The sequence below is a fragment of the Lactuca virosa genome, chromosome 3 (assembly GCF_052849685.1).
Source record: "Lactuca virosa cultivar CGN04683 chromosome 3, Lactuca_virosa_CGN04683_v6, whole genome shotgun sequence".
NCBI classification, from domain to species: domain Eukaryota; kingdom Viridiplantae; phylum Streptophyta; class Magnoliopsida; order Asterales; family Asteraceae; genus Lactuca; species Lactuca virosa.
Genome location: NC_136428.1, coordinates 215,920,638 through 215,932,446, shown reverse-complemented (window position 1 = coordinate 215,932,446; position 11,809 = coordinate 215,920,638). Strand labels below are relative to the sequence as shown.

At 39.3% G+C, this 11,809-nt stretch overlaps 1 protein-coding gene across 1 annotated transcript; it reads right to left on the bottom strand.

Moving 5' to 3' along the window:
- Positions 1–9,073: 9,073 nt before the first annotated feature.
- LOC145164399 (uncharacterized) lies at positions 9,074–9,835 on the bottom strand. Its single transcript, XM_079083123.1, has one exon. It carries the CDS (start codon positions 9,833–9,835, stop codon positions 9,074–9,076), a length of 762 nt encoding a protein of 253 aa, XP_078939249.1.
- Positions 9,836–11,809: the final 1,974 nt, after the last annotated feature.

Here is an 11,809-nt window from a genome sequence, read left to right as displayed (position 1 = left end):
AGCATCATAAAGCATCATAAATCATTTAGCGCATAAAAGCATGTTAGGCATTTTCCCTAAATTAGCTAGTGCTTGTGTCTATTCAGGTGTATTACCTAAATTTTATTAGACACACTCCTCACAATCATTGTTTAGCATTCTAAGTTTAAGTCTAGAAATAAATCCATATTCCTAGTTAGCTTAAACTAATGCTCTGATACCAACTGTGACATCTCCATTTTCACGGCTAGAAAAGACCGATTTTGTTTATGCTTTATAGAAATCAGAGTACCTCTTTTAATAAAAATGTTGCAGAATTTGTTCCCAGTAAAACATGATAAATACGTTATCAAGGCATTTCTGAAGAAAACTATTTTTATTCATTTTAAAACATTTGGGATGTCATCGTCAATACAGAAACATAACCATAAACAGAACTTACATTCATTATCACTAGGGATTTATATCTCCTTAATCTCTCAGTGTAATGTAACTTCATATCGACACCTGTGATAGAAATGAGCTCGAGTGGGTCAGGTTGGGAAACCTGGTGAGTACATAGGGTTTTCAACCCACAATAATATAATTATTATGTTTAAACATCAAACAATCAACCCAATTACCCATCCTCATTATCTTCTTTACTCTTAAGGATCTACCCTAAGAATCAACTATTCCTTGTTCATTCATTCCTAAGGATCATCCTAAGGAATCAGCACGAAGTCCATCGTTGCCATGGTTTACTCAATAGGCACTAAGTCTCATAGTCGCCAGGGTTATTCTCTTTTATCGATTCCGAGACTCCTCTCACAACACATGTGAAGAGGTTTAGGCACTACGTTGCATAGTCGCCAGGGTTAATTTCGTCTATCGACAGTGTCGTTTCCGAGACTCCTCTCACAACACATGTCAAGGGGTTTTTAGAGTACAGCTGGTGAGCACACAGTTCAAAACACCTACAGGTTGCGAGCCTGATGGTGTCCACTGGACTGTCTAGAATAGTTTGTGGTTGTCATCCATACTCTGCTAGATGACGGGGACAACACTTGGGTAAAAGGCTTCTCTCATGGTTCACCTCTCATCGTTTTCTTTTTGTCACACAGCAACTATTTCATCTACCCATGTTTTACCCAACACATTTTGTAGATATAAAATGCATATACAGTTTAAATCATTTAAAACATGTATAAAAATCTTTCACCCAGCACAGACGGCAAGTATACAGACAATATGCACACATAGCACGTAATTTATATTAAATACTTCATATCTATGTGTAACATGAAAGGGACTATGCACTCACTTGAAAAGGTGGTGACTCGGTACTCGGACAGCATTTCGTTATCTCAGAACAATTTTCCCTTGACAAAACCTAGTATCAATACCACTAGGGTTTAGTCTAACGTTAACCGCGCCTAATTAATAGTCTAGCTATTATTACTATTATATAAGTGTTAACCAACACTCTTATATAACTCATAATAATAGCCCAAATAATTATTTTAAGGTCCTAATAATGTTACTATAATTAAATAGAAGCTATATTAAAAATAGCGTAGGCGTAGCTCACTTACAGCGGGTTTTCTCGAAAATCGGGCTTCGCTTGGAGCAGCGTTTCCGAACCAAAAGACCCCTTTTTCTCGGGACTCCGGGAGCCTCGCGGCTTCCTTCGGGTGCTAGGGGAGTTCCCTACGGCTTAGGGGGCTTCTAGGGCTAGAGAGAGAACTTAGAGAGAGAAAGAAAAGGTTGAAATGGTGTGGAAATGAAGGCTGCCTCGGCCTCCTTTTATAGCCGCGAGGCCTCGGAGTACGCTGGGCGTACTTCGAACCTACGCTGGGCGTAAGGGCACGGCCGTACACACGTGTCGCGAAGCTGCTGGGGCGACGTGGCCACTTTCTGAACCGCACAAGGGTCGGAACGCTGGGCGTAACTCCTTCCGACGCGGGGCATACTTTGCATGGCAAGGCTTCCTTCGTACTACGCGAAGCGTTCTCAGATTACGTTGGGCGTAGTCCTCGCACCAGCTTCGCATTTTGGACACTCGACTTCTAAAATTCGTAACTTTTTCATATGAGCTCCGTTTTCGACGTTTTTTAAATCCACGAGTAGACGGGAACGTACTCTACAACTTTCGTTTAGACTCTGTCGGCTAATTTTGACTTTATTTTAAAAGTTATATTTTTAACAGGCCGGAACAGGATTGATCCGTTAAAATACATAACTTCTTCATCCGACATCCGTTTTCGTCTATCTTGTTATCGTCACACTACTATTAACGAGATCTTTGATTCTCGTTTAGGTTGTGTCGGCTAAAAACCGCTCGATCTAATATTCGAACTTCGGGCTGTACACTGCTAAGCCGAAACTTTGAAAAATCATAACTTCCTCATACGAAGTCAGATTTGGGCGTTCATTATATGTACGGAACCCTTGTAATATATACTACCACTTCGTTAAGATCATTCCTTCTAAATAATATTCCATCAAAAACTCATTTTTGATACTCATTGTCTCTAAATTGACTAGCCCGGATCTACGGGCGTTACAATTATCTCCCCCTTAGGATGATTACGTCCCGGAATCATCAACGAAACAGGGTTGTATAATGACTCCTTACGTTATCTCTTCATCCTAGGTAATAACAGTAACTTCTATGTTGCTTTGAACGAGTATTTAACTCTTGGACTCCTTGACTGCAGGTGGTGCTCGATCTTGCACCTGCTCCGTTAGACTCCAAATTATGGCCTTCAAGTCACAATCTCGATCCTTACTGGAGACTCTTCTTCTTCTTAAGATGAGTTCTTTTATTACTACAATGGATCGATGTGTCATATTCTAATGACCTATCATCGTAGGTTGCAACGCTTAGACTCAGGTCTCTTAGAGTCAAATTCCAGAACAGACTATACCTTCCTTCATGTTCTAATGTGATATAATCACATCTTAAAAGGTAGCATTCCTAGCTACAAGCAACTATCGCGATACCTCTACTGATCGCTTTGATTGTCTTTCACTTCATGTACAGTATCATAACAGTGCATAATAGTAAAACAAGCAACAACATCATCCATTGCATTAATAATATAAATTAATACAAGTGTGTTATGTGTATAGTTTGAAATACATCAGAATATGAATCAAAATAAAAGACGAGTCTTGAACATGCTCCGTCTTCTCAAAACCTGGTCATCGGTACCTGTCTATTGGTGACCTGAGAATTCAAGTTATTTTGAAAGTGTAGATCAGCATTTAAGCTGGTAAGTTCATAAGTATTTTAGTGTCATTGCTTGTATAAGTTTGACGAAAATGTTTGTAAGTGTTTGATGTAAAGTTTGTAAGTGTTTGATGTAAATGTTTGTATACTTCCTAGAAAATCCTATATTTTCTACTAATGTAGTCTTCTACCAAGACCCGACTGTTTTGTATGTTTATCCTTTTGTAAAAGTGAGTGTTTTTCCCAAGTATGACTATCATTGCCAGAAAATAGTTTACATTACCGTTTATGTGAGAAGATCACTATATGAATGTAATGGGAAATGAAGATGTACAGTAGTATTGTATATAAGTAACTACAGATGTACTGACTACCTTAAAACCAGTTTGTTTAATTAAGGTAAAATGTGATGAGATTATAACGATACTTGATTGACTAGTAAACATGACGATCAAAGACGTCGAAATGGTATGACATTCGTCACCCGTAGACCTGCAGGTCCCACTGTAGATAGCAGCAAGTTGTAGGATGGTCAATCTCGTATAGATCAATACACAAACTTACGCTCTCCCTCCAGGAGACTCTGGTTACAAAATGTGACACAACAGTATATTTTCGTGCCATGAAGTAGTGGCTCACATTAATGTTATCTTTGTTATTGTATTAGTGTAGTATGTTCCTTCCGTTATAGTGAATAGTATGTTCCTTCTGTACTAGTGTATAGTATGTTCCTTTTGTTCTAGTGTATAGTATGTTCCTTTTGTTCTAGTTATTAGTATGTTCCTTCTATTCTAGTTATAGTATGTTTGAACTGACTCATGTATGAACTGACTCTTGTAAGTTTCATTGTTCTAGAAATAGTAAGTAGTAACTTCCTAAACTATACCTATTATAGTTTACTAGTATTGTTGTTTGAATGATTGATCATGTTTGTACACCTTACAAGAGTCAAACGACACTCGGACAAACAACCGATACCCTAAGTCCACAACCAAACAAGGAACAGGAAATAAAGCGAGTTATCAGTCCTAAGCCCTTTCAACCTTATTTATATAACTATATCTATATAGACATGATTTGGACAATATATAAGTTTAAAAGAGTTTTGTAAAATTATAAAGAGTTTAACATATAAAAGAGTTTATAAAATGATTTGAAGCAGTTTGTTTGCTAACACAGTTTTAAAGAATAAGAAATCCTCTTGTTTGACAGTTATAAATCACATATGATTGATGTTATAAATATATTGTTTTCAACTTGTATTCCCCCGCCCCCCCCCCCCCCATAAAAGTATTTAAAATCATTTAAAAGATAAGTTAGGGGTATGAACTCACCTGTAGTGAGTGATTCGAATGAAAGATCGATATAGGATGTTAAGTGTCAAGTGAAGTCCCGAGCGCAAACATATCCTAATAAGCATATAATAACACATATATGTATATAATTAGTGTATATAACAACTAATCATGTATTGGAAACATCCCTAGGAACTAGGAATCACTCACAATGGAGTGTATCAATCACATATGATTGGTTTAAGGGAGTTCACGGCCACGCCTTAAGTGTTTACGGCCAAAGCACTTAATCTTAAGAAAGGTTTGCAGCCCTAACTTGCATCTATGAAGTGTTTGTGGTCCTAATATTGGTCTTAAGAAGGTTTACGGCCAACATTATTATCATAAGAAGGGTTTACGGCCAAGGGAGAGTTTACGGCCGTAAACTCTTGATGTTCATGCTAAAATGGTTGATTCTTGGTTGTAATTCAAGAGCTTCTAATGGATAACTAGTATATGGAAAGGATACTTACGATTTGGAAGCTTGAAGGGGTGTTCACGGTCCAAAGAACTAGTGTGTGGTCTTGGTGTTCTTGATGATTTGAAGATCTTACCCAAAAGAGATGAATTCACGGATGAAATCATAGGATTTTACTAGATCAAGAAAGATATCAACTAATAAATGAAAGAATCACTTACAATTTTGATGAGAAATGGAAGTGTTCTTGAAGATACTTGAGAGAGAAATGAGTGTTCTTGACTTGAAGATGTGAGAAGTGATGAAAAATGAAGGAAAATCATACTTAAGGAGTATAGTTTACGGCTAGACAAGAGTTTACGGCCGTAAACTCTAGTTTGCGGCCGTAAACTCCTTGTGATGGAGTTTTCCGACTTGAATGCTACACAATGAACTCTAGTAGATACTTCCTAACACCCAATCCTTGAATGTACTAGGCTTAGAACACTCAAACATACCCTTAACAAAGCTAAAAGATAGCAGAAACAAGTCTGACTTTTGATTGAATTGAATGGATTTACAAGATAGAAATTTCGGGTTGTCACAAAGTACTAACCTTTATGCATAAAATTGGAAGAAATCATGAGAATGGAAGATGGTCGCTTGAGAGAGTTTGCTCGTCGATTGTGTGCGAGTGGCGGCTGGAATGAACAAAACTATACCCTTTAGGTTTAAAACCCTAATTTACAGAGTTAAAAAAAAATTTTGGTAATAAAATTATACTCGTCGATTCTGAGGTCCCCGACTCGTCGAATAGAGACGCGTTTTCATGATATTTCGTGGATTTTCATATGGAATCGTCGAGTTCAGGTATGGACTCGGCGAGTTGTTGACTCTATTCGAAAAAATTTTGAAAATTTTGAATTTTTTTTTGTTGCTTTCTTTAAATTAATTCCACCACACCCCACACTCAAACTTTGCTTGTCCTCAAGCAATCATTTTAAGCTAATAAGAAGATTTAGATTGAAAAATCCTAATAAAACACACAAACGGAAATAAAAGACTAAAAGTAAAAACAAAAATGAAAGGGTAAAAGAAAGCAAACTCAAATAGCGGGTTGCCTCCCGTAAGCGCTTCTTTTTTAGGAGTCTTTAGCTGGACTCCTTCCCGCTCTACGTTGTGGCGGATTTCTCCAAGTCCAACCCTTCTTCTAGTCTTTCTTTGGTTGGCATGCCCTCTTCATATCTCTTTACTCTATGCCCATTTACTTTAAACCTCAACCCATCCTTGCTCCACAACTAAATCACCCCATATGGATAAACATGCTTGATTGTAAAAGGCCCGGACCAACGAGTGCGCAATTTTCCCGGAAATAGTTTGAGTCTTGAATTGTATAAGAGAACCTTTTGATTAGATTCAAACTCCTTATTACCCTTCAACCTTGCATCATGCCACCTTTTTGTCTTGTATTTATAAATCAACGAGTTAGTGTAAGACTCGTTCCTCAATTCTTCTAAAGCATTCATTTTCACAAGTCGATTGGCACGCAACTCACTTGGATCAAAATTACATGTTTTCAAAGCCCAATAAGCTTTATGTTCAAGCTCCATAGGTAGATGATAGTTTTTACCATAAACTAGCCTATAAGGTGTGGTTCCAATGGGTGTCTTCAATGCAGTCCGGAATGCCCAAAGCGCATCATCCAATTTATTCGCCCAATCTTTTCTGTTGCTATCCACCGATCTTTCCAAAATTCTCTTTAGTGCTCTATTAGTAATCTCGGTTTGCCCATTTGTTTGTGGATGGTATGGTGTTGAAAATCTATGGCGTACACCATATTTTTGCAACACTTTTGCTAGTTGATCATTACCAAAATGGGTTCCCTTATCACTTATCAATTCCTTGGGTACTCCAAACCTAGAAAATAGTCTTTTAAGAAACTTCACCACGGCCCTCGCATCATTGGTTGGTAGTGCTTGCGCTTCTGCCCACTTTGATACATAATCTACCACCACAAGTATGTATTTATTTCCTTGAGATGAAGGAAATGGTCCCATGAAATCCACACCCCACACATCAAATATTTCACACACTTGGATGTTCTTTTGAGGCATTTCATTCCTTGCAGAAATATTACTCGTCCTCTGCCAATCATCACACTCTCTAACATAGGTGGTAGCATCTTTGAAGATTGTGGGCCAATAAAACCCCCCATCAAACACTTCCTTGGTTGTGTATTGCACCCCATGATGTCCTCTCGTCGGCCCATTGTGGCAATGCTCTAGAATGTCACGGATATCTTTGCCAAAAACACATCTATTAATAATCCCATCCGCACAACTCCTAAAAAGATAAGCCTCATCCCAGAAATAATATTTAATTTCTGAAAAGAGCTTCCTTTTCCTTTGGTGAGTGAGCCCTTTTGGAAGAAAGTATCCGGCCAATAAATTTGCAATGTTCGCATACCATGGTTCTTCCCCCATAACCACCATCAAGTATTCTTCCGGGAAGTTATCACCAACACCCTTGTCGTCCATCTCGTCCCTTTCTGGATTTTCCAATCTAGATAGATGGTCAATAGCTACATTTTCCATCCCTTTGTTTTCCTTGATCTCGATGTCAAATTCTTTAAGTAAAAGCACCCATTGGATCAACCTTGGCTTCGCATCCTGCTTGGCAAACAAATCCTTGATAGCAGAATGGTCAGTAAAAATAGTTGTTTTAGACAAAATAAGATAGGGACGAAATTTGTCAAAGCCATAGACCACGGCTAACAATTCCTTCTCGGTTGTTGTGTAGTTTTCTTGGTCCGGATTTAATGTCTTTCTTGCATAGTAAATGGGTTGAAAGTGCTTGTCAACCCTTTGTCCAAGCACGGCTCCTAAGGCAAAGTCGCTCGCATCGCACATTATTTCAAAGGGCAAGTTCCAATTCGGGGCGATAATGATCCGGGCATTAGTTAATTTTTCTTTCAAAATTTCAAAAGCAGCTAAACATTCTTTAGAAAAATTAAAAGGTGCATCTTTCAAAAGCAATTGAGTTAAAGGTCTAGTTATTTTGGAAAAATCTTTTATGAAACGGCGGTAAAAACCCGCGTGACCCAAAAAACTCCTAACGCCCTTCACATTAGTTGGTATGGGTAATTTAGCAATGGTATTAAATTTTTCCCTATCCACCTCTATCCCCGCTTTGGATACTTTATGGCCTAAAACAATGCCTTCTTTCACCATAAAATGACACTTTTCCCAATTTAAGACCAAATTGGACTTTTCACACCTAGCAAGCATCAAGTCAAGGTTAGTAAGACAATCATTAAAATAAGAGCCAAGAACATAAAAATCATCCATAAATTCTTCCATAAACTTTTCCACCATGTCGTGGAAAATTGCCGTCATGCATCGTTGAAAGGTCGCCAGCGCATTGCATAAACCAAAAGGCATGCGTCCATAAGCAAATGTTCCACTTGGACAAGTGAAAGTAGTCTTCTCTTGATCAATTGGGTCAATAGGAATTTGAAAGTAACTTGAAAATCCATCTAAGAAACCATAATAGTTATGGCCAAATAATCTCTCAAGCATTTGATCAATAAAAGGAAGAGGCAAGTGGTCTTTGCAAGTGGCATTGTTTAGCTTTCGGTAATCTATGCACACCCGCCAACCGGTTACCGTTCGTGTAGGTATGAGCTCGTTTTTCTTGTTCTCGACGACCGTCATCCCTCGTTTCTTTGGCACTACATGATCGAGACTAACCCATGGACTATCGGAAACTGAATATATGATCCCGACATCCAAGAGCTTGACAACCTCATTCTTGACCACCTCTTGCATGTTCGGGTTTAGACGCCTTTGATGTTGCACTAACAGCTTTGCACCTTCTTCAAGATTTATCTTATTATAGCAATAAGAAGGACTTATCCTTTAATATCAGTGATTTTCCATGCAATGGCATTCTTTCTCTTCTTCAAGACTTGCACTAGCTCTTCTTTTTCAGATTTGGTGAGGTCAGAAGCTATAATCACGGGTTTTTGTTCACCTTCTTCCAGAAATACATATTCTAAATGTCCAGGCAAAGTTTTTAGCTCTAAATTCGTGTTTTGTACACTGAACACGTTGAGTCCAGAGAGGGGACTCATCGAGTCCAGGCCAAATTTCACGTCTGATCGCATTTTTTCGCCCCAACTCGTCGAGTTAACTTTTCAGAGCTTCTAGTTATTTCTTCGTATTCAGTTTCTTTGAGCAGTCTTTCTATCTCCTTTATGTCTTTTTCAGCATCAAAGTTGTCTTCAAAGGCATTGGTGGATTCGCTTGACTTGTCTTCTTTCCATTCTTCCATGAGTTCTTCTAAAATGTCCACCGAGAAGGTCGTGTCATCACTATACTTTGAATGCTTCATGGCTTGGTTGACTCCAAATGTAACCGACTCTTCTCCCACTCGAAGGGTAAGCTTTGATTCCCTTATGTCCACTATGGCGCTTGCAGTGTTTAGGAAGGGTCTTCCGAGAATGATCGGCACTTGATGGTCTTCTTCCATATCTAGCACTATGAAATCTGCGGGAAATACGAACTTGTCAACTTTCACCAATAGATCCTCACATATTCCCCTTGGAAATGTGACCGTTTTGTTCGCTAGATGGATTGCCATTCGAATCGGTCTTGGCTCTGGAAGGTCCAACTTCTTAAAGAAGGAATATGGCATAAGGTTTACGCTTGCCCTCGAATCAGCCAATGCATAACTAGTAGCTAAGTTCCCAAATTGGCATGGCAAGGTCAAACTACCGGGGTCACCCATCTTCTTTGGTAATTTGTTCAACATTGCAGCTGAACAACTTTCATTAAGAACCACCTTGGAAACTTCTTCCATCTTTTTTCTATTTGTAAGAAGCTCCTTTAAGAACTTGGCATACTTAGGCATTTGTGCAACCGCCTCGATGAATGGAATGTTAATTTGAAGGGCTTTGATGTGCTCCAGGAACTTTTGATATTCTTCATTCTGCTTCTCTTGTCTAGCTCGACCAGGAAATGGCAATGGAGGTTGATACGGTTTAACGGGGGGATTATTTTTCTGTTCAGACCGTGGACTCGTTGAGTTCTTCTCTTCTACTCGTCGAGTCGCATCAGGTTTTTGTGATTTTGGGTTTTCTGCCTCTTCCTCTTGCACCTCTTTTGGATCTTAATTTGGGATCGGGGTCAGAGGAGTGATTATTTTTCCGCTCCTAGTTGTCATTATGTTGATTTGTGCACCTCTCGGATTTTTGTCGGTATTACTTGGAAGTTCACCCGGTGCTCTTTCCTTGATTTGTAGTGCAAGTTGGCCTAATTGTTTTTCAATGTTTGGGATAGAGGCTTGCTGATTTCACATTAATGCTTGTTGTTCTTTCATCATTCCTTGTTGTTCTCTTATTGCAGCATCGGTTTCGTTGTGTCTTTTCTCAGATGCGGCTGCAAATCTTGTGAGCATGTCTTCAAAGTCCATTTTCTTCTCTTGCACCGGCTCCTTCTTTTTACATAAACCTCATGTCTTCATCCTATATTTCTCCTCCTTTGCCTTCTTGTACTCATCGTATGATAGCCACTCCTTTTTCGGTTTTCGCCAATCCTCATCGTATCTATCGCTACTAGAGTAGCATACTTGCACTTTCCGGTTCCCATGCTCGTCTAGATTATGATCTTTAGTAAGGTGAGGCCTGCTACAATTTTCACATCACACACGGATGGAGTGGATGGATTGATCCATCTTTGTCATTCTTCGCTCCAAACTCTCCAATTTAGCCATCACTGATGCCATGTTATCAGAAACTGAGTTCACCGTCCCTCGAGTTGAGTCATTCCTTGGGTTATGATATTCTCTAGAGTGCTTAGAGAATTCTTTAATTAGTGCCTTTATAACCGCAGGTGCTTTCTTCGTGAGTGGTACTTGGGAGTCAAGGAGCTGCCTAGTTGTCACGTTCACTTCATCATAGAAAATGGAGACTTATCGCTGAATGTTTAAATCATTGTGGGGGCAGTTCCTCAACAAGCCTTTGTATCTTTCCCACGCCTCATAGAGTGACTCGCCTGCTTGTTGCTCGAAATTTGCAATGGCTTTCTTCAACTTTGCTATTTTTGATGGAGGTCAAAATTGATCAATAAATTCTTCACGCATTTTGGCCAATGTGGTGATGGATCCTAGAGGGAGTGATTTCAGCCAATCTTTCGCGGCGCCCTTAAATGTGACTCGTAGCATACGAAGCAAAACAATATCGCGAGGAACATTAGGGATATTGAAGTAGTCGGCTATGTCGTTGACTTCGTCGATATGCTTGTATGCGTCTTCGTGAGCTTTCCCGTAGAATGGGATGTCCTTGAGTTGGGCGAGTATGTGACCTTTCAATTCAAAGTTAGCAGTTGGTGGAATTGCGGGTTGCACGAGTCCCGGCCCGGTATCATCACGTATCCTTCTCTTGTACTCACCCATGGGTACGTTTACACTGTCACCCATGGTGTTATCGGGTTCTCTTTCGTGCTCGCTTCCTTTTTCAAATTTCATTTCATACTCGGTATCCTCCTTCGTTAGGGCTTCGTCTTTCAATGTTGTGCTGGATTCTCCCACTTGCTTCACCTTTTTCTTGTCAAAAACCGATTTGAGATTCTTAAAAGGTGACTTCTTTGGGGTTGCAGATTCTCCTACGGTTTTATCCTTGCTCTTCTTAAAAGCTGATTCCGGGTCTTCAAGTGGTGGGATCAAAGGTGTATTTGACCCTCGGGTCATAAAATACCTGAAAGAAAAACAGAAAACACATGTAAAACGAACAAAACAAAACTGGAAAACAAAACTGAAAAACGCGTCGACTCGTCGAGTTGCTTCGACTGGACTCGACGAGTTCAAGGCTAACACAGAAAACTAAAA